The sequence below is a fragment of the Nyctibius grandis genome, chromosome 2 (genome assembly GCF_013368605.1).
Source record: "Nyctibius grandis isolate bNycGra1 chromosome 2, bNycGra1.pri, whole genome shotgun sequence".
Classification (NCBI taxonomy): Eukaryota; Metazoa; Chordata; class Aves; order Nyctibiiformes; family Nyctibiidae; genus Nyctibius; species Nyctibius grandis.
Genome location: NC_090659.1, coordinates 78,575,953 through 78,599,625, shown reverse-complemented (window position 1 = coordinate 78,599,625; position 23,673 = coordinate 78,575,953). Strand labels below are relative to the sequence as shown.

The following is a 23,673-nucleotide window of genomic DNA, read 5'->3' as shown; positions in this document are numbered from 1 at the left end:
GGCATACAGACTGAATAGTAGCAGTTGATACTTGGCGACACATCAGGCTTCGCTGTAACGATTGATCTTGCATTGACAAGGTAAATGTTAGCGCCCTTCCTGATCACGCCAGCTGCAGAGCAAGAGGGCCAACTCAACACTCCTCACCATAAAAGCATTATTTCCCAGTTCCATCTTTCGGATGCTCTGTGGTACAGGTTTGTTCCTCCTGTATTCCCACTTGTTACAAGGCGCTTGCTCAACAAGACATGATTAGCACTAATTAGTGATGACACGTTTACATTACTTCAGGCACTGCAAAGCATGGGCTACAGTACGCTCGTTATGACTGACAGAGACCTGTGAGCATCAGAACACTGCTCCTGCTGAGACAATTAAGGGTCCACAGTGACAATCAACTTACCTTGATAATGAAGTCTGGGAATTTTTAGTTACCTCAGGAGTACAAAGCCTTGCCAGATCGTGCTTCTAAGAGAGGCTGACGACCTTTGCTCACATTTGTAAGATCAAAGCACGTGTTCTAACATATATAAAATGTACCTTCCTTAGGGAACTAAAATATGTATGCAAAAAATCACAAAATAAAGCTAATGCATTTTACTAACTAAACCTCAAATTATTTCATTTATTAGAGCAAAACTTGTGTATTTTCCACACACAATGTATTCATTTGTACTTAAGCCTCTGACTCTTGGTTTATAAAGTCAGTTTATCTAGGGGGCTCTGCAAAAATTTCAGAAGTCCGTTAGTTATACTCGCTTAAAGACTTGCAAGGGAACAAAAAAAAAACAAGTCACATTCTTTTATTTTTCCCTTCTGATTAGAAAGTGGAATTGAATTGCTTTCCTGTTCTGAAGGTATACAGACTCATTTACAGCTATTTCATCTGTAATTATAGCTGGGTAACACCAAATGTGAATTACTGATAATCATTAGTGATGTGATAAAACCCCACTGGACAAGGAGGTTTTCCACATTATCTTATCAAGACTGAATACATTCAGATTCATGGGGAGAAAAAGGGGAAACCCCCCCACCGCCACCACCACAACCTTCAACACATGCTTTCTATTTGAAAATAGAAATAAGTAGGATAATCTTAGCAATAACCACTTGATGTATTACAGATTAAACAAACCAACCAACCAACCAAGAACTGTGAAGTTTAATAGTTGCATTATTTTATTAATACAACCAAAGGAAGCTAAATGCTTATGCTTAGCTGAATTGATTTCCTTGCAGAAGTCTGTACGCTTCCAGTCAGGCAAGTTTCAAGACTTCTTGCACCATTGTTCCAACTCCGTCAAAGATTTCATGCAGAGGAGCCTTGCACATGAAAGCACAGGTAGTAACTATTTTGTTGGCTTTATCCACATGGGATTCATTTACATTTTTGCAAATGTGCTTACATCCAAGCTCTGCTATAGCAGATGCCGTTTCAGCATCAGGAAATCTGTAAATAAAAAGACTGTAATTAACATAAAGAGATGATACAGCCATAAAGTTCTGACAACATGACTTGAATGGAAGAACTACAAGAATATTTAAGTGACTCTTTAGCTGATGATGACAAGGGAGTCAAACAGACCACCACTGTCAGGTTCTCCCTGATATCTTTGAAAACAAGGTCTGAAATGCAGAGTCACAGTATGTCAGAAGGTACAATTCTGGTTTTAACACTCTTTCAGTAAGTTTACAAGATGATACCAAGGTGCAGCCATAACCGATCCTTGAAGGTCTGAGAGATGCCAGCTGACCTCGCAGACACATTAGACCTTTTCCAACTGGTCTTCAAGTGGGATTCTGCAGAGATTTTTTTTTTTCCTGAGGATAAGGCAGGAACAGGGGGCTGGAGGCAATTCCTCACTACTGCTGCTGATAGGAAATTCCATTCAGAAGTTTTATCCAGAGTTGACAGTCCTTGAAGCAGCACTGACTTCTGCCAGGCCCTGTTCTCATCTGCCTCCCCTAAACTCGCCTCAGATCACTACCACCAGAAAAATGTTATTAAAAATCTCTGAATGGACAAAACCCCACAGGCGCAATTTAAACGGCCACTCAAATTACCACAGGGTACCAAATTTTTGAATGCTGGCTGGCCAGATGCCTATTCTTCATTTGCACATTTGCAACATGAATCATGGCCTTCAAAGGCATTGGGTAAGCAAATTTGGTATCTCACTTAATATGAACTAAAATCTATCACTCAATCACCATTAATGTAACGTGGAAAAAAAAACGTTGATATCCTTGTTCACCCGTGTGTTCGCAGCGGTAGGATTCTCTAAAAGTCTCTTTGTTCTGTCACTTTTAGGACTGACGGATGCTACATCCAGTGACTCATTAGCACCCACACAGCACAATAAAGCCAGCGCTTTATTGTTACCTGCGGTAACAGAGGACAGCTTAGGCAAGAAATAACGCTATGTGGAGTCTTCATGCTATTAATTGTAATGTGTCTGTGGATGCTGATATCATAGAACATGTCACAGACCAATGTATTTCTGAATTTAGGGATGAATTTTTCCGTTGTAGCGCACAAGTCACCTGACCTCACAGATTCAGTCTGTCTGCCCCAACAGTTCTGCGCCTACTACTATTATGCAAGTGAAAATTTCAAATAAGTGGAAAATGTTACTAATAAGGTACCCAAGGGTTACTGGCATCAGAGACCTCAGACTTTTGCACAGAGGGCTGGCCATTTCCTAATCCTAATTCCCATGTCAATTATCTCCATCAATTTCCTTCTTACCTTCCATCTACATTTTTATCTTGGCCGATTGTGACCTCACAACCAGGAAAGACTCTAGCTGCCAGGACTGGTGCTATGCAGCACAAACCAATGGGCTTTTTAGCACTGTGGAAAGCTTGGAGCGTGGAGTTCACATGCTCATTGACAGTACAGTTCTTGCCATCCACAGCCCAGGAACACAGGTTCTTTGCTACACCAAAACCACCTAAAATTAAAAAAAAACACACAAAAAAACCCAAAAATCTCAAATGTAAGACAATTAAAAGCCATTAAATTCAATACCAGAAAGAAGTTCTCCTTTTTTACAATATAATAATGGCACACAGAAAACTGTTAAGTTACTATACTGAAAGCTTGCAGCACATGAAACGTGATGGGTTTACAATGTTAAGTTTTAACTGCAGATTTTTTACACCACCTATGTTACGAAGGCCAGAAAGCTTAATCTTGCTTCAATGAGTAACAAACAGAGAAACAGAAAACCTCGGTTCATTTGCTAGTGACTGGAAAAGCTGCACCATCTGATCTGCACCCCTTGATAGGCAAGAGAGGGGTTAGAAGAAAGACCAACGATAGTTAAAAGTAGAGAGTACAGTTCACAGGAGTAATGCAAACAGTGGTTTGACCCTCTGCGGTAATTTCACTCTCAAGTTTTAGTTCAATACTTCAACAATTGCAGGAGAGCAATTTCCCCACCTAGAATTCTTTTTCGACTTAAAAAAAAAAAAAGGTTAACAGAACAAAAAACAAAATTGTTATTACATAAAAAGGAATTGATAACATATGATATTCTGAGACATACCACTTATGAATGGTAACATAATTTCCCATTAGAAATAATACTGAATTTGTCTTTTGAGAAATTAGTTATAACAATCCTTTACTTGCATTTAATCTTCGTTTAATTGTACAATCAGATATTTTACAGCACCTTCATTTGCTGGATTCATAACCATCAGAATAATCAAAGTAAGCAGGTGCACAACATCAACTTTTCTACAATACAAAAACAGATATTTCCACAAGTATTTCAATGGACAACATCGAGCAGCTTTGCATTTTTAATATTTTTCCTGTCACTCTGCTCACTTTTCAGCGTCATCTGGAATCTCTGAGGTAAGATTTTAATTTTCAAACTTAATAGGGTTTATTTCCCTCTAACAGTTATTACAGCAACCCCCCTGAGCCTGGGTTATAACAGCATGAAATTAACGTGGAAAATATCTCCTAGCCTCCACTCCCTGATCAGCCCCGATGTCACCCACTCATTTTAGCGCTGGAAGTAGGTTTCTCTGCGTTACACACACTCTCCCTCTGCTGGCCTTACAAAAGAAGACAGCGTAACAACTTCAAAATTTAACGCTTAGGCACAGTTGTGAAGGCAATATTGAACAGTACTCTGAATATTCTGGAAAGTGATCGTCAGCACGTCATAATTTCCTCGTGACACTCTGGTTTCTTCATTTCTAAAGTGATTACAACTACCTCGGTCTGGAAAGGCAATTTTGCAGTCTATAAATAAAAAATTATCCATAAGCATATTTAGTATAACTTGATCAGCAGCAGACCAGATACATAATTAAAACAAAACGTACTCACATCTGACAGGGAATATAATCTACTTGGCAACCTACTATTCTGCCAACAATTTCAGAGGCCCTGAAAATAAGGCATTGCCATGTAACGTCAAGTTCTGGCCTTACTTTTCTACTCTGGTCAGCGTTCTTGTCTGCAAGTAGGTACTAAAGTTTTCACAATCTTTAAAAAGAAGGAATGGTGCGATGTATGACCTAACACCAAAAGAACACTGACATTTTAAATTAATGAACTATAAATTAATAAATAAACTGAGATGACTTGTCAGCCCCTGAGAGCTTGCTAAAAAATTTTCTCATCCTCAAAGGAAAATAAGTAAGTAAAAAAAACCCACACACCTCTCAAATTCAAGAGTATAATTTATTCTCTAAATGGATTTAAAAATAAAAAAGTAGCAGAGGCAAAGCAGTTATTTGCAATTGAAAAACCACAAATTATTTTCTTTTAAAAGCACTTACCGGGGAAAATGACCGCATCAAATTCACTAGCTTTCAGTTCAGCCAAATCCTGAATGTTTCCTCTTGCCAATCTGGCACTTTCAACTAACACATTTCTCTTCTCTTCTGTTGGACTTCTTTTTAGGTGATTGACTACATCCCTTTGCTCAATATTGGGGGCAAATATTTTCACCTAGAATACAGAGATGAAGCAATTTTGTGAGTGTAAACAGAACTCATACATATTGATCACAATATAGCTCATTTAATGAAAACAGGTTTTGTTCCTGCAGTCTCTTATCCAAGAGAAATGGATTCCACAGGATGCATCTATTGTATTAAATATCTAAAGTAACAGGTGACATATTAGGATGGGTGAACCTGACCATCCTCCCCATCCTATTCCAGCAGCTTTTTCACATTCTTACACCAACATTAAGCTTACTGATTTTGCCAGGGTCTGACTTCTCTCTGCAGATAACCCCAAGGACAGACAGAGCACCACAATTTATACCAGCAGCCTGACTGGACACACAGCTGAGTCTGCAGAAAGGCGGCTCCTAACTGTTAGGGGATCAGAGTGCTATAGGACTTTTACAAAAAAGTTTAAAAGATAAAGATGCAAACTTGACAAGCATTTCCAGTGCAGACATTAGAGTTACTCACTTCCTACAAGACTAGCAGCAGGAAGGAAAAACAAAACATGGAAGAACATATTTTGGTTAGGCACAAAAGTGGAAAGCTGCATCAAAAATATAAAGTTCTGTGTAAGGGGTGCCGCAGGGGCTGTTTTCACATATCTGTTCTGATGCTTGCTTTGCAGACTTCTCAGAGCTCACCACTTCAGTTAGAGAGGACAATTTTGTGCTAAATATGGGGGTGCTGTTGTTACCATCAGACATCTAAGTGCGGCTACACGCAGACACAAAGAGACCACCTTCCGCCATCTGAAGCCACAAAGACCAAAGCACGCCACCACATCCTGGTCCGGGCTTCACCAAGGAATCTGTTACCGAAAAAAGCCCAGGAACAGCCAGCAGAAAACAAGCAGGTGAACCCGAGCGAGGGCGAGCACCTGACTTCTGCAACAGCCATCAGAAAGCTGATCAAGAATTTTAACCGGGCCCCATCTTCAGCCTCCTGCCACTCCCCACTCCCGGGTTCAGCCGCCTGCATGTGACCGCTCCTCCTGTCAGGGGGACGTGCACGTCTTTGGGGAAGGGGATGAATAAAGAAAAGGGAGGGGGCAAGATAAGGAGGGAGATTATGGTTGAACAGGCTTTGCAGATGCGGGGAAAAGACCATCGTGAAGCGGGAGGGGCTCCGATCCCACTAACAGCGGGACCACAGGATGGCCTGCCCGGGGCCCCGGCACAGGGCGGGGGGGGCAACGCCACGATGGGGGGCCCTCGGCTGCTGAGGGGCGCAGAGAGACGGGGGAGACACACCTCCGCGCCCCGGGGAGCCCGTCACACGCGGCTCCACACGCACCCCGCGGGGCTGCCGGGGAGCGGGGCCGCGCCTCCCCGCCGCCCCCCCTACCTCCGCGCCGCCGCGGCTGAGGTGCACCAGCGCCGCCGAGGCCTCGTGAATCTCGCTGCCATCGAAGACACCGCAGCCGGCGAGAACCAGGGCCACCCGCTTGCCCATGGCGGCCCCCCGCCGCCGAGCGCCCGCCCGTCAGGCCTGGGCAGAGGCTGCTCACGCCGGCGAACCCGGGCCCCGCAGCACCCTCCCTGCTCCTCCTCCTCCTGCGCCTGCGCCGCTGGGTCCCAGCTCGGCCTCCATCTTGCAGCTCCGCGCGATACCTACGGTGTCACCGGCGGGGTCGCCTGCAGCCGGCGGGCTCGAAGAGCTTGAGCCCTGGGGTCCCCCACAGCCAGCACCCCCGGGGGCTCAGCCTGCCCCGTGGGGTCCCCCACAGCCGGCACCCCGGGGGCTCAGCCTGCCCCGGAGGTCCCCCACAGCCGGCACCCCCGGGGCTCAGCCTGCCCCTGGGGGTCCCCCACCCCGGGGGTCTGGCACACCATGCGCCGTTCCTTACAGGCAGCTTTTCACTAGATGCTCTCCCTCCTGCCTGCAAAACGTAGGTGGGGATGAGTTTTAAACGTCGGGGGAAATCTGGAGGAAAAAAAAAAAAAAATTGATGCTCCTTTAGCTTTAAACAAAACGGGCTTGGCTGTATTTTGGGTCTCATTTCTCTTTGGTCTGCTTACCGCAGCGAGCAGTAACACACAGAATGTGCTACTTGGTGACCCCTGCAATGCGGCTACACATGGGCGTTCCTGTAGCTTGCCTGAAAGTTGCTTCCAGGACGACCTTGGCGAGGGCTCGGTGCACGTGTGAGGTTGTTTTTTCATTTTACACATAGGACTATAATGGTGTAAGGAACATACTGCTTTGAAAGCCAAGACCAGTGGAAGTTGGGTAGAGGCCAGCAGTACTGCTGGGTCCTGATGCTGTATGTTTAAGTGATACTGTTACTCATCAGACCCACATACCCCTTTTGGCTCCCTTAACCTTGTATTGTACTCTAGGGAGTGGCTCCATTTTACCGGGAAACCCAGTTTCTTTGGAAAACGAAACTTACCTTCTTGCACCTACTCCCAGCTTGGTCATTAAGGCATTAACCTAGAGAACCAAAAGGATTCCTTGGGCCAAGGCAGAAGTTCATCCCTGGTCTCCTCCTTATGACTGAGCACACAAATGCCACACTGGAGACCCGATATACATCATTTTAGTAAGGTCTCTTAGCTGTTTAGCCCTTCATTTTTCATCAGCTGCTTCTCTTATAAGAAACTTGGGCTTAATAATGAAAATCTATGCTTTTACTGGACCAGAGGAATGAAAGGGTGGATCTTGTAGAAGAATGACAGTGTCTTCTAAAAATTCAGAGCATGGGAGCTCTGCAGGGGACACAACAGTGCATAGGCTGGGAAGAGCAAAAATGTCATATGAAAGCAAAGTCTTTCTGTAGCAAAATGCATTCAGCTGTATACTGCAAGGTCAGGAGTCTGTGTGGGCTGATGGGTAGGGAGATTCTTGAACAGGAAAGGGCCAAGGTAGGGAAACTCCCTGCATGAAGGCAGACAGCTGTCTGCTAGGCAATGCTTTGCTCCAGATAAATGGAGGGCTACAGCTCTGTCTTCATCACAGCCCACACTGCCTCTCAGGATTGGGCAGGACTGCAGTGCAGCTCCAGTCTGGAAAGCCCTCGATTGCCTGACCACCTAATCCACAACCATATGCTGGAAGATCCCGGTCAGCTCAAAGCACTTGTGGAGTTAGAGCTCTGTACAGCACCAAACCCTCACCTTACTCTCCAGGCTGAATAGGACCCCAGGGAAATTCCAATGGAGCCATCTCAACTCAGAGAAATATATTTGGTGAGAGCAGAGTCACAGTTCAACATGCTTACTGGCACGGGACTCCCTGGGCTCAGCTGCAGGAGAGCGGAAAAGTTGGTTAGGTTTGGGGATAGGGGAACAGAGAGTCTTCAGAGCTGGAGTCCTCCTCACACCTGAGAGCTAGGAAGAGGCTGCTGTCTGGATGGATTTTAAGCTCAATGCATGTTTGGAGATACGAGGGGATTTCCAACCTCTCCTGTGTGTTAGGCCAGGGTTAACATTAGAGATAGATAGGGAACTGAGCGCCTTCAGAGCTGGAATTCCTTGCTCCTTTCTGTCCTGACTTACTGACTAGTCTTCCTGGGTGGACCCTGGACCTGAATTGTTGGTAGCCTCATTTCCAGTCTTGTTTCTGACCCTGTCTCTTGGGTGGACCTCAAACTCATATTATAAATAGCCCTTTTTCCTGGATGGATCTTGGACTTGATTGGGATATGATGTTCCCATCCCACTTTGGTCCCCCATGTTGCGTCCCTGTGCCAGCTCCATAACTGCCCTGGCTCTGTGCCATGGTCTAGCTCCAACTTGCTTATGCCATGTCCCTGCCCTAGCTCTGTGCCATGGTCTAGCTCCAACTTGCTTATGCCATGTCCCTGCCCTAGCTCTGTGACCTTGTCATGGCCCTCTGTGTGTGTCTTAGGTCTGTGTTTTCATCCCAGCTCATGACATGTCCCTGCCCTGGCTCTGCGTCACCCTGGAACAGCACATGATGACTCTTTTTCTAGCCTCAGCCAACAACAGCAAATAGCAACAAAAGCACTTCACAAGCAGTACACCTCTGAAGCCAGATCTTTGTAAGGTGTGAGAACTCACCTTGATGGGAGGAGAAGCTGCTGTCAGGGCCAGGAGTGCATTAATAGCCCTTAATTACCTTGGCCAGCTGGGGCCTCCACCCACACACCCTCTGGCCACTGACCCATGGGCTCCATGTAAACTTAGGCCTGGACATGCAGACATGACTTGAGCTGTGCTGTAGGTGTGCATGTCCGGTCCTGTCTCCTGTTGTCCTGACATACAGGGGCTGGTCTTCCTGCATAGACCGTGAATCCCTGCTACAGGTAGCCTCATCTTTAGTCCTGCCTCCTGGATGGACCTTGGACACATAGGTAGTCCTGTCTCTTGGCTGGACCCTGGGCTTGACTCTACCTTACTTTGGCATCTTAGTCATTTGACCCGACACCTTCAGCAACCACAGCAGTGCCTGAATGGAGACTTAATAGTTCAAACTGCAAACATGCTGAGCCAGGACTAAGAACCAGTTCATACTGTGTTTCTAGTTTGGCTAACGAGCAGTTACGGCACCTTCATTATGTCATTACTTCCCTGCATCCCAGTTTCATAGAAGGGATAAATTATGCTTGCCTTATTTCAGAAAGCACTTCCAGAGTTACACATCAAAATCTCTAAAACTAGGAATTACGGCTATATTCTGCACAAATACATACCTTTTTGAACAGATAAAAGAGATGGCATCTTGTACTACACTCAAGCTAAGAAACACGTATGAGTAATAGCACACTTTATTTTATAAAGAACAAAACCAGAGCTTTACTTTAAAGCAGACACAAATAACATGCATGAGATTAAAATGAAATCTGGAAATACAGGTATGTATAGATTATGTATACATGCATGAAGTTAATGTGCTGGATGGCATGGATTTTAAAGATAAGCATCACAGAATCAGGCAGCAATGAAGTGAGTACAGAAATGTTGCTGAAATTAGAGATTTTAATAGCTGTGCCACCTTACGGTTTTCTGAACACCTTTAGTATCACCAGCATTACTGAAACTGATACCCCGCAGGCTATCCTGCATTTTTATGTAGGATGCAGGGTTTTCCACCTCCAATTTTGTTTGAATATAGCCTGGCATAGTGCTGACGAGAGAACTGATTGTTCGTTAGGGGCTCATATGCAATGAGCAGGGATATTTCTCCAGCTCCTGATAGTCAAAAGTCCACAGCACAGTTATTATTTACCCAGTGAACAGCACACACTAGCGCTTTCACTGCTGCTGCCAACTACCAAACTTAGCCTCCTGGACTCTGACACCAGCACACCTGGTTTTGAACTCGAGAGAGCTGGAAAAAGCAGTGTTTACTGCAGGGATGCTGCTGGCAAACCTGTTCTGTTTCTCTTAGCCAGAGTTCATCTTCAAGAGAGTTTCCTCACTGTTTCTCTTAGCTGGAGTTCATCTTAAAGAGAGTTCTCGCTATCGTCATAACAATGAGAGAATAAACTGCTGTATAATCCCCATAAATTGTCACAACCTGAATATGGGTGACAGGTATACGAACTTAGCTTGAAGCCCTGAAAGGCTTCAGACAAGGCTTCTGGGCAGCCAGAAGACACTCAGGGCTACGTGTTTTATCACAGCAAAAGCCCTTCAGCCGTTTGGTGAGGCCTCACCTCATCGTGCCGGGTCCAGACCCTGAGGCCATCCCTCTCAGCAGATTCTGGTTGTAAGGGTGGGCATTTGATGTGTGTTTTAAATCGGCTCCAAAGCAATGCTTGAAACAACATACCAGGCTGTTAAAAAATACTTCAGCTAAATTACAAGAACGCAGAGTTGTCCGGGTCTCCAGAAGACTGAAATCGTAGTTCAGTCCAGTGACGTTTTTAAGGGATGATGCAGCACACGGCTGGTTTTCCTCAGGAGGAAAAAAACCCTGCGTTTGGTCAGGACCCTGCCTGCAGCACGGTGTGTGTCCCCCCCGCCGCACGCCCCCCAGCCCGGGCCCTCCGCGGGCACCGCCGGCCGCCCAGGGCCCTGTGGGCGGGCGCGGGGGCGGCCTCCTTCCCGCCCAGCCTCCCTCAGCCCCGGCGCTTCCCCTGCCCGACCGCCCGCAGCACCGGGCGCCGGCTGGCAGCTCCGTAGGCCGCGCCGCCATGGGCGCCGCCCGCCGCTACCGCCTGCTCCTCCTGCTGCTGACGGCGGCGGCTTGGGGGCCATGTTTGTGCGGGGCGCTCGGCTCCCCGCAGCGGCGGTGGCCGGTGCCTTACAGGTGAGTGAGGCGGGGAGGGGGCCCGGCGGCCGGAGCGGGGGAGAGGCACGGCCCCGCAGCTGCCCGGCTCCGCCGCCCGCTCGGCCGGCCCGGCTGCCTGCGCCTGACCGCCCGCCGCCTGCTCCTCCTCCTCGGCCTCCTCCTTCTCCAAGGCCCGTCAGCTTTCCGTTTGTTGTGTTTGTTTATTTGATTTTTAGGCTAAAAAGGCCATGAATAGTTTCCCCTTTTTAATCACGGGGGTGTTTTGTCGTTTATACGATATTTGAGGGCGAATGGTTTTAAACCGAGAGAGGGTAGATGTAGATTAGATATTAGGAAGAAATTCTTTACTGTGAGGGTAGTGAGACACTGGCACAAGTTACCCAGAGAAGCTGTGGCTGCCCCCTCCCTGGCAGTGTTCAAGGCCAGACTGGATGAGGCTTTGAGCAGCCTGGTCCAGTGGAAAGGTGTCCCTGCCTGTGGCAGGGGGGTTGGAACTAGATGATCTTTAAGGTCCCTTCCAACCGAAACCATTCTATGATTCTATCTAGCTCACGAGTGTAAGGGAACATCTGTCCTGTCCCTGGTCTAGAGCTGCACTCACTCTTGTCAGCAGCGGGTTTGCTGCCCCCCAGGATTCACTGCACTTGCTTTAAAGATGCTCCTTTAATTCCTATTTTAGCAAAAAGTTGCAATGAGGAAGTCAGGCTATGATTTATTTTATTTTTTAAATTTAACTTTACTTTATATTTCTATTCATGGTAAGTGAAATGATATAAAATCCTGTTCGCTGCTCCGGAGCTGTTTTAGCTCCAGAAGAAGCCCTGGTGCTGTTGGGAAGAGCAGAACAGTGCGTGTTATCGCATTCTGCTGAAGCCAGCAGCTACTGCTTCGGTTATGCTGAGGAAATCAGCCTCTTCAGGAGAAGGGCTACGCTTGCATGTGTATTTTGTGTGGGTTTGCTGTTTGTAAAGGGAGGCGTTATAGTTTAACTGCTATCTAATGCACGCCTGAAGTTTTGAAAGCCTGTTGCGTAATTCGTATCAGTTAAATTTGTATCAGGTGATGCCTGATACTCCCTTGCATTCCAGCAAGTTCGGGAGTTGCAAGACTGGGTCTCAGGATGGTCAGAATTGGAGTACAAGCCTGTCCGTCCGTGTGAGACACTCAGAAATGTGGTATTTTAATGCTTCTTAACATGCCTGTTACCTTCTTGTCACATGCAAGGTGGAGGGGAAATTGAAAATTCAAGATGTGCAATTTAGAAACAGGACTTAAATGTGTGTCTGGCATAAGTCTTTGTTTTCTAACTGTATGTTATTTTTCCAGCCGTACTCTTCTCCCCCACCCCCCTGACAAAATAAAGGCAGACATGCTGAAGTAGCCAGCAAGCTTGGAGAAGTCCACAGGGAAAAATCTATGGTGTCTCAGCAGGACTACTGGCCTTACTATGGCTCAGGAAGTCCCATGTCCATGAGTCATCTCATGGGTGTGGTATTTGTGCCATTCAGTAGCCCTGGGCAACTGAGTGTGTTAGACTCTCAGGCTGTGCTCTGGGCAAGCTGTGTATGCCAGTCTGTCTTGGTAACACGAATGTAGGAATCTTGTTTTAAGTGAAATGCAGTGAGTGAATTTGAAGGAAATTGGGAAAGGAAGGCTTGTCAGAAAGGTTTTTTTCAGTGTGATACGTAAGCGGATTCGGTCCTCAGTTTTTGAGGTTTAATAGGAATGATGAATGGAAACAGTGATTGTAGGTTCTTGGGCCTCTTCATCTAAATTAGTATAGAGGAATGGAATCTTTATTTCTGATATTGGCAATATTCTAGAGTAAAAATAGCTCCATCTGGGGAGCTATTACTATAGAATAGTTTTCCAGAGCAAGCTGGTCAATCCCTGTGTAGACAAAGTTAGGAGAATGTTTTTGAGGCAGTTCTCAAACCATCCCCTACCCAGCATCTATGTGTCTCTGATTTTGTCAGTATAAGTCCCCCTTTGTAATCTGCATCATGTCCACTCCTTAGCTATCATCAGCACTGTGTACAACATGACTTGCATTCGCAAGTCTTAAGTCCTGTTTTTGCAGATGTGCACCTCAGCAGCCGTACAAACTTGTGTACTCCCAAGTTTTGCAGCGTCTAGATCACAGAATCTGTCTTTGGGGGTGGTTGCACACTTGAGCCTCCCACTCAGGCCCTTAGGAAGCCACGAGACAGTTACTCCAGCCATGAAGCTGTGCTTAGCATTCTGTGTGCTTCTCTTTCTCGACACAGGCGCTTTGATTACCGTCCAAAAACTGATCCTTACTGCCAAGCTCGTTATACCTTTTGTCCCACTGGCTCTGCCATTCCAGTTATGAAAGAAGAGGATGTCATTGAAGTGTATCGATTACAGGCTCCAGTATGGGAATTCAAATATGGAGACCTACTAGGACATTTGGTAAGGTGGTGGTTTTGTTTAACAAGGTTATAGTGGCAAATTCAGCTGAATTCAAGAGCAGGTGTCAATAATGGGAGCTGTTGGATTATGCTTGTATGGAAGAGTCCTGGAGCACACAAGCTAGGCCTATCTATAGGAAAGATACCCAAAGAGCAGTAAGTTTCAAACAAAAGTTACAGAATTCAGCTCAGCTAAAGAAAAGAGCATGACCAGCAGTGTTGGTGGGTTTGAATGTGTTCCCCCACGGAGCTGCATATTGGGAGTGTTTTGTATACACACACTGTTACATTTTGAGTGTCTTTTTCTTTGCGCTAACACTGCAACAAGAAAATACAATTATTTGTCCCCGTACATCAGATGAAATGCTTGCTTAGTGTATTAACTGTCCTGTTGTTAAAAACTTATATATTTGCATGAACATGAATATCTGTCAGGAGTGGACAGCTAGCTGGTCAGAATGGTGGGTCATAGGGAGTTGGTTGCTTTTATGGTTATTTCCTGAATGTTATGATCAGTAGTGAATTAGAGTCTTCATTCATGGAGCTGTGCAAATATGAAAGAATCTCAACTTTAGTAATATTTATAGATATAGCAGTAGCATAATTAAGCTTCAAAGCATGATCCCTAATGAATAAATACTAATGAACATGAAACAGCAACATCAAAACCAAGCATGCAGAGCCAAAAATGGAAATAGCTTCAAATATCATTATCTAGTAGTTAAACTAAGATTGAATTTATGTATTTACTATACAGCTTTTGAAATAAATATTTATCTCATTCCTTTTGTGGCTTTCATTACTGAGGTCTGGTTTTGGTAACTCAGTTCTGCTCTTTATTTCTTTGATACCCCTGTGAGGATTCAAAAGTAAGCTTGAGTTTTGATGACGAGCTCCCACTGAGTATCTGCCTGAAATAACAGAATTTACAATGGATGGATAGACATGCGCTGAGACAGTGTGACTCTGTGATAAAAGTATGTACGTGGTACAATCTAGTGTGTCGTGCATCAGTGCTACTGAATCCAAGATGTTATAGGAGCCCCTTCCCCTCTTCTCATCCCGTTACACAACATCTCCCAAGCATCTTATCTTCTGTACAGGTCAAGTTGAAGTCGGTTTTATGTTAAAATTTTAGCTTTTGGGGCTTTTTGTTTGTTTGATTTTCCAGAAAATTATGCATGATGCTGTGGGTTTCAAGAGCTCTCTAACGGGCAAAAACTACACAATGGAGTGGTATGAGCTCTTCCAGCTTGGGAACTGCACGTTTCCACATCTCCGGCCTGGCATGGATGCACCATTCTGGTGTAACCAGGGAGCTGCCTGCTTTTTTGAAGGAATAGATGATGCGCACTGGAAGGAAAATGGAACTCTAGTTCTTGTGACCACAATATCAGGTAGATTTCAGACGCTTCGGATGATGCTAATACCATAAAATATAGAGACAGCCTTGTCTTTGTGTAAAGCAGTATCTCTTAATTTGTTTTGTAGGTTATTCGCAATGTTAGTCACCAATGCTAATTTCAAACTGAAATACTATCTCTGCACTTTCTTTGATACAGAAAACAGTATGAGGCTGCTGCCTTTTGAACAACGCATGCTGAAGAGTTGTTACGTGAAGGTCATTTGGTGTTGCTGTGCAAAAACACTTGAGTCTCTTGAGTGTAAAAATAGCAAAACAGCTTATACAGAACCATTATGGGCTCTTCACATGACTTCACCAAAACAAAGCCTTCTATTGTGAAGTGGCAGATGACTGCTGAGATAGAAAAACTGGTGAAAATGTGTACATTACTGACGAAACAAATAAGGCATATTTAGAAATAGTCTCAAAAATAGAAAAAATATTAATCTCTATTTCCAGCTCCCCCATTATGTGTCATAAAAACTGTGCAAATGTCCCCAGTAATAGGTCTCTGTCATATGTCCTAGAACAAAACCAGGATTTACACCTCTAAATATGTAGATCATCACCAGAATAGCTTCCTGGTGTATACTGAACACTGAAATCCTAAAATAAAAAGGTCATTTAAATAAATCTGGTTGATTACTGCAGTAACAGTGAATGATTTACAAACTAAGTCCCCTGAGGACTCGGAGAGCTGCATTTTGTGTGACCAAAACCACTTACTCTCTGAAATTAGTATAGTGTACAAGGCACAGTGGAGAGTCAGATTACAGCTAGTGTGATGTGGTGCTTCCACCTCTAGCAGCTTTGCTGGACTTGGTCTCTGGATAATCTCTCCAGTGCTGCTAAGAAATTCTAGGCTGTTCTTCAAGCAATGAAATAAGTGGAGCTGCTTTCCTGTGAATTTGTAGCTCATGACTGAAGTCTTTGACGCCTGATATGGTTGGAATCTTTTGTATGAATACCAAGTTAAATATTTTCATACCATTGTGGCACTTGTAATGCTTCCTGCCTGTGTGGATTATTTGATGCCTAAGAAGGGTGAGGTTATGCTGGTGCCTTGTGGAGGCATTGTTACAGTTCTTCTTGTCTCTTTCGCTTCCTGTTTCCATGAAACTTTTAGGAAGGTAGCATCTCTTGAGAGGTTTGAATTGTCTGAATTTGACTAGGAATCTGAAAGTTACTGTGGAAGAGGGTGAATGGTTGCAAGCACAGATGGACAGCATCATGAGCGGAACTTGCTTCCTTCAGAGAGCAGGCAACAAGCATCCCATCTCGTGGGAGAACTTTAACGTATGAAACGTATGAAGCTGTTTGTCAGCAGTGTCAGAGACCACAGTGAGGCAATGATCTCATTTTCTTTTAAAGCCCATTGGCCAGGTTAATGTTACTTAGGGGTATGTTTCTTCTGTGGAAATAGGGCAGGAATATCCAAAGCCTGATTTTTGACTGTCTAGGCATCTTACAACCTGTTATCATGGAGCCATGCATTAGCCTGTAACATTTTTGTTTAACTTAAGACGTTAAGGCCAGAACTTCATATTAAGTCCATCTTGGTCTTTTTAGGAGAGGCAAATCCTTTTCAATAGCATGCCTTGCAGAATACACACTAGGAAGCTAATCTGGTAGGAATTAGAGAAGGTAAAGGGGAGCTTCAAGCGCATCTACAGTGTATAGTAAGTACAGTTCTTGATACAGATTTAATGACTTGCTGTTTTATTAAACCAAGTTATGGGCAATTAAAAAAGAAAGTATCCAACACTTTGACTAAACAGAATGAATGTTATGTTTACTGTGAAGCCCAAAAGCTTTTAAGTGGGAAGAACAGTTATAATGAGGTAGCCTAGGAGGTGAATGTGCAGAGCTGTAGCTACTCTGAGGTCGTAGCTTGCATGCATGCCTTACTTTAGGGTAAGTGTGAGATGTGTTTACTCTCTGATGAAGAGTAGACCCAGCAATCTGACCTTTGCAGCTCATTTTGGAGGGAGATGTGTGGCATGCAGTGCTCTTCGTTGGTCTTGACGAATGCAACACTGCAGTGAATTCAGACTTAATGCGAGAGGCTGGTGGTTGTGTGCAGGGTGGTGTTAGTGACACAGATCTGTCTGATGCCTGCCAGCCCTTAAGTGCGAGGTAACTGCTGCCAGTCTCTCGGCTTGCAACAGTCTTGTCTATCTCTTAGCAGCTGCCAAGCCCAGTTACTGTACTCACAGCAGTGACACTTGCAGCTAAAGAGAGATCATGGCTTGGAACACTGTCATGACTGCAAGGTGTTGCCTGACTGTGTCTTCTGACGTATCGCACAAGAGGAATCTGCAAAATTTGGCCATGCTTTGAATGTGAGGTGCTAGACTGATCTGAGTCACGATGGAAAGCTGGAGGGGGACTTTTTACAAGGCCATGTAGTGACAGGACGAGGGGGAACGGTTTTAAACTGAAAGAGGGTAGGTTTAGATTAGATATCAGGAAGAAATTCTTTACTGGGAGGGTAGTGAGACACTGGAACAGGTTGCCCAGAGAAGTTGTGGCTGCCCCCTCCCTGGCAGTGTTCAAGGCCAGGCTGGATGGGGCTTTGAGCAACCTGCTCTAGTGGAAAGTTGTCCCTGCCCATGGCAGGGGGTTTGGAACGAGATGATCTTTAAGGTCCCTTCCAACCCAAACCATTCTGTGATTCTATGGTTGTACCCTGTGCCGTGACTGAGGAAAGAGAGGGCGGGGAGGGCTAGGCTGAGGTGCAGTGCTGGGACTACGGGAAAAACAAAAGAAGGAAGATTAGTCCTGTGCTTCAGTTCTATTTTGGGGAGGGCAGATGCATCACATGTAGCTACATGGAGCTACTGGAGGGATGAGCTGAGTTAGAGACGTCTTCCTCATTCTAGTTGTGAAATCACCAAACCACTCAAATGTGTATTCTAAATAAAAAATAATCCACAAGATCTTTAAGTTTACTGGCCTTCACATCCCACTCATATCGTTTGGCTTAGTTCAGCTTTGCTGGCTGGGGAGCTGCTAAAACAGCGGGGTGTCTCAGTCTAAGGTTTCTTTTGTGGAGAGACATGAAAACTTCTGCCCTGAATTGCTGAATTTTAGTTAAAACTTGAGGAAGTGCAGAAACGTCTGTTGCACTGGTGGGCACTTTGTCAGCATCTCTTGTGGACTGTGCTGCCTGCCCTGTTTGTCTACGTGGATAAAACAAAATGAGAAGTGTCATGGTTCTCTGATGTTTGGATGTTCTGGCATAGTAGCAGGAAATGGGGCAGAAAAAGGAACTGCAGTTTAAATAACTTCCATGTAAATATGATTTGTTTGGTGGGGTATCACTTCTCCCTCCAGCCTAAGCCTTGTGTCTTTGTATAATTAGGTAATGTTGTAGATAGATAAACTTTTGCAGGAAAGGGAAGTAAAACTTGAAATACAGGGAAAATATTTTGAGTCATGTATTTATTACCTTGGCTCTGTAATACTTATTTTCATCTCTTACAGGAAGCATGTTTAATGAAATGGCAAAATGGGTAAAATACGACAATGAGACTGGCATTTACTATGAGACCTGGACAGTTCAAGCAAGTCCCGACAAACAGTCCATAGTATGGTTTGACTCTTACGAATGCTCTAAATTTATACTGAGGACGTACCAGAAGCTAGCTGACTTAGGAGCTGTATTTAAGAAGATACAAACAAACTATACGAGCATAATTTTATTCAGTGGAGAACCTATTTATTTGGGAAATGAAACCTCTATTTTTGGACCACAAGGAAACAAGACATTGGCAGCAGCTGTAAGAGACTTCTACTATCCATTCAAACCTCATCGGACAGTCAGGGAGTTTTTTGTGGATCTTCTAAAAATAATTGATCGTGTCATCTTGAATCGTCAGTTTTACCTCTTCTACAACTTGGAATACTGGTTTTTACCTATGAAGTTCCCTTATCTCAAAATAGTTTATGAAGAGGTCCCTTTACCTATTGGAAGCAAAACATCATTTGGAGTATAATTGCTTACTGAAGAACCAAACTTGCCCTTATGCCAGAATATCCTTAAGGATTTTGAAGTGCTACCGTGATGGTATTAAAAGTGTTGTACGTTTCACTGCTAACTCTAAAAGTGGTGTTGGGAAGGCTTTGCTAGACCCTATGAAAGACTATGCCTTTTTTTTTTTGTATTGCCTCCATAACATGTTCATGAATGCTTCAGCATATCTGACTTGCCCAGGTTCTGTGTAACCACGGACACCTGCTGCCTGCAGGTAGGCTGGGTGGTTCCTCTTGGCTACACTCTACAGTGCCAGAGGGTGAACGGGAGGCAGCCCAACTGCTCTGATCTCAGGCGCTTTCCACATACATGGCCGTGGCCACCAACAGAGATGGGACATAAGCATTACAAGGACCTTCTGGTCTGACGAACTCAGCTAACCTGTGTGCTGGAGCTAGCAAACCTGCGTGCCCAGTTCCCTCAATGTGTGCCTTAGATTGGCGTTTCGGTGTTTCTTTGGTTTGTACAGTTGGGACCTATGAACTGTTCTCTGGTTCATGAAGTAGGTGTTTGGCAGGGTGGGAAGGGGCAGTGAATCTGTTAGAAGATGGCATGGGTGGTATCTTTTTACCACTTTTTGCTTCCTTCACCTGCACTGTAAACACAATACAGATGGCTCTTCCTAAGATTTGTGTGTGTGTGTTTTCTAGCACAGGTAGAAGGCAAAGAGCTTGTTTTGATGTCAACTTTGATGCATAACTGCAGTGTTCTAGCAGTCTCCTATCTTAAAGTCTACTTGGGGCTTCAATTAGGTCTGTTTCATAGATGTCATGTTTATATTCCTTTGAAATTTCTTTTAAAAGCATGGAATCCTTAGTATGAAAGAAGCAGTGACAGTTTATGGGGTGTCAAAGTCACAGTTAAAAATCCATGCTTGTCACAGACTTGCCTGTAAAAGTCTAGAAACAAAAAATACACCTGCAGCAGGCAATCCTCTCCAAATGTATGCTGCTCACTTTGTTTCTTTAACATAGTTGCAGAATGAGTAGCACTCCTGCAGAGGTTATTACTGCATCGTGGCTAAGCAATAACACAGGAACACAGCTCTGCAGTTTTATTAGGCTTGAGCCAGGTTAATAGCCTGCTGCAGGCAAAGAGGGGAGTACACAGTGCAAGTACAGTGTATGATTTGATTCAAATCATAAGAACGGCAGAAAATGAACCTTGTATTAAAAAGTCACTGAAATTGATTAGTTGAATTGCATTATCATGTGATGGGATGAACATGAGGAATGCAAGAGGAATGAGGTGATGAGAGAACCTCTGTTCTGCTGGGGAAAGCTGCTAATTAGTTCCACTGTTAATGTGAAACTTTGTTTTCTGCCTCAACTTGAAAGATTCTACTCTTTGCAGCCAAAGTCATGAGCCCTTGCTTTAACCAGCTGAGCTTCAGATTCTTTAGGTTAACCACCAAGAAGGTAATGCAGAAGGTATAGGGAAGATAACAGGGTGCTGCAAGCCTGTCTACAGGAAGTACGTCCTTGTTTGTGACATGTTTTTATGACTTTGAAACCCTCAGCATTGTTGAACCCACATTTAGCTTCTCAGGAAAAAGCCTCAACCTCAAAACCAGTGTCCGAAGCTCTGAAGGGGAAGTAGGATCATGGAACCAAGCCAGTAGAAACCCCAAAAGCTGCTTCTCTAGCATGTGCTAAAAAGCTTGTAGCATTGATGCAGCTGGAGAGCTTTCAGAGGCTGAAGCAGATGCCATGGTAGGGTAGGTCTTGCTCCCTCAAGTAGAGGTCTCCACTCAGCCTGACAGTGCTGTTCGTTCACTGTACAGTACTTCCTTGTCTTCACATGGGACCTAGGGAGCCTATGCAGCAATGTCATTATTTCCCCCAATAGATGGAGTATTTTGTGATGCATAGAAGAGCCTTAGAGAACTGGAAATACCAAATCCTGAAATACACAGCTAATGGGAGCTGAATCCCACATGTCAAAGCTGCCTTGTGCAGCTCCTAACACTCAAAAAGATGGGTGTTTGTGAACCAGTAATATCTAGAAAGATTATACTGGTTGCAGAGGTAAAACCTTCGTGATTACTCAAGAACTTGATCAAAAATAGTGGCTGTCTATATGAAAGAAGTAATCATTCATTTCTGTGGTCTATGTCTGTGTCTCTATGATGTCTAACATAAACTGTTCTATCAGTACAAGTTTATAATATCCTGGGCTTTTTGTACCTAAATCACAGCCCTTCTCACTTTTCCTATTATTTCAGCTGTACAATCTGCTTAATGTAGCCTGTTTTACTCTAACCCTAATACTCTGGATGGTACAGGGAGCTGCCTCAAGGAGAAATGGTTACATCCTAGCATGTATTAGTTGCACATTAGAGGACAGTAAATTTCTGGCAACAACAAAAAAAAAAAGATGACGACAACTGGACAGTTATTTGTTAAAGATACTGCCTCCCTTCCAGGCAGAAGCAGAAAGCAGCGGCTATTTGAGACGGAACATGTGAGTGTATTCCACAGTAGGTCACACTGATGATCATTTGACAATTCCTTTATGCAGCCACGTGTGTATGCAAGTCTGTGTTACAGTTTGAACTCTGTCCTCAGTTTAAAGGTACCGATTATCAACATAGGAGTTGCCCGTTTTGTAACATACATGAGTTCCTTCTGAGGCCAGTATTTATTCCTCCTGGGCACAAGCGTTGGAGAGAGAGCCCCTCACTTTCTTCGCTTCTCTCAATTTGGGAGTTTTTGTTCAGAACCTTAAAAGTCAACTGTTCAGGCCGATTGCACAGGTGGGTGGAAATAAGCTCCACCAGTGCACGCCCCAGTTCTGGAAGAGGTGCAGTTGTTGAAGGTGACTAATGATTGCACTGAAAATAGTTTCACTAGTATTTAGACTGAAGTTAGCAAGTGCAGTGCTCTCATGTAGGCAGAATCCAGAATCCTTGAGTTAGGCCCATAGAATAAGATCCAAAGTAACACTGAGGTGATGAGTAGGCTACTTCCGTGAAGTTTAGACAAGCCCAAAATCAACCCATAAAGATGACACTTTTGTCACTTGAAAAGCAAGCGTTTGTGACATCTCGCTCACAGCTTCTGTACACCTGATGATCTGTTGTTGTTCGTGCCTGAAAACCACCTATTTAGCTCAAGCATCTGAGGTGCATGTCCTCCTGCTGAAAGTCACATGGGAGCAGGAGTAATAGGATCACACCTAACATTTCACTTAAAACCAGCTGGTATTAGCACTTGCTTGACTGTAGGAACCCGGGGCTGTCCTAACTGCCAGGCTCAAGGATAAGCTCCTACTTCCTTTTTTACCTGTCTCCAGTGAATGTGTCATTGAGTCATTATTCATGCTCTGAATACAGGAGTCATCGGTCACTTCAGGCTCTGCTTAGTTCTGCTCCCAGTTTTTATACACGTTGCAGTTAAGGGTGAAAATACACAGTCATTCTGTAATACAAAAATTTTTAAGTCTGCACAGTGGTCTTGTGCAAAACTCCTTAGTTTTTATACCACTGAGCTGCTGAGGGCTTTAACCCACACTTCACTCCAGGAGAGTTCTCAAACAAGGCAGCTCCTGGCTTACTGTACGTGAAGGTCAAATATAGCACATGGCTCCTGTTCCCCAAAGGACCATGCAATGGAAGTAGCTGGTACAAAGGCTTTCTGCCTTCCCCCTCCCAAATCCACTCAGACATTCTGGATTAGGAGAGTTGCCGCCTTCAGTACCATAACTGAGGATGGGGTCAGTGATGTTGAGGTTCTTCTGAAGTCACGATAACTTGGGAATAACTTGAAACCAGAGCAGGCTTCTGCTCTTCCACTTAAAATGGAGTCTAAATTGTAAGTCTACAGCATAAAGAAAACTCACCATCAGCTGCTGATTACAAATGAGCAATATTAGATAGTGAAAACAGACCGTACCAGCCTTCCGGAGAACATCGTATTTTCAGTCTAGGAAAAATGGCTAGAATGAAAAGAATCATCTCCTATGTCATGTCATGCTTAAAGTTTAGTATTAATGGTAGACTCAGTCCTTGGGGTTCTGTGATTAAAAATGACTATTATGAGTGAGACTCCTGCAAGGAATTTTCCAACTGACACCATGCCACCTAAAGTAATACTATCAAAATGGCTGCTGAGCAGGGAGCATCACCTCCTGGAGCAATTTAACTTGGAGTGTTCACATCACCATGAAGAGTAAAGATCCCATGAAGGGCTCGATGCTGCAGGCCACAGCAGAAGGGACTCTTCCAAAGCCTGCCTCTGTCCTGCTGCGTTAAGGCTGTTACAGAGCACAGAGAATAGCTTTTGGGTGCCTGAGCCTCCAAGGGAAAAAAGGAGCCAGCCATCAGGTAGGTCTACAGGACTTCAAGCCCAGACACTCTGTTACTGTCAAGAGATTTCAGCTACAGAATTAGGAAATCAACCCTTTCCCCCTAACCACCCCCCCCCAAACACTTAAGCCTTTGTTGGGGGGAGGGTTCAGGGGTGACGCTTTCTCTCTTAAATCTTGTTCCTTGGGGATAAAGCAACAAAACTGATTATTATCCTACATCCACCAAAGTTCTTGCCTTACTAAGGTTTAAATCAGGTGTGGATCAGCTCACATCCACAAATGACTATACAACAGATAAAAGCATAACACAA

General features: G+C 44.5%; 2 protein-coding genes across 2 annotated transcripts; one reads left to right on the top strand and one right to left on the bottom strand.

Annotated features, from left to right (window-relative positions):
* Positions 1-1,159: 1,159 nt before the first annotated feature.
* On the bottom strand, positions 1,160-6,534 carry LOC137677755 (glutamine amidotransferase-like class 1 domain-containing protein 3, mitochondrial). The gene is made up of 4 exons (XM_068425317.1): positions 6,328-6,534; positions 4,807-4,978; positions 2,753-2,957; positions 1,160-1,453 (listed from the first exon to the last, which is right to left on the bottom strand). Exons 1-4 carry the CDS (start codon positions 6,433-6,435, stop codon positions 1,261-1,263), a joined length of 678 nt encoding a protein of 225 aa, XP_068281418.1. The 5' UTR covers positions 6,436-6,534; the 3' UTR covers positions 1,160-1,260.
* Positions 6,535-11,037: 4,503 nt separating this feature from the next.
* CLN5 (CLN5 intracellular trafficking protein) lies at positions 11,038-19,696 on the top strand. The gene is made up of 4 exons (XM_068425534.1): positions 11,038-11,199; positions 13,449-13,614; positions 14,785-15,010; positions 18,505-19,696. The coding sequence occupies exons 1-4, from the start codon at positions 11,084-11,086 to the stop codon at positions 19,014-19,016; spliced, it is 1,020 nt and encodes a 339-aa protein (XP_068281635.1). The 5' UTR covers positions 11,038-11,083; the 3' UTR covers positions 19,017-19,696.
* The last annotated feature ends 3,977 nt before the right edge of the window (positions 19,697-23,673 follow it).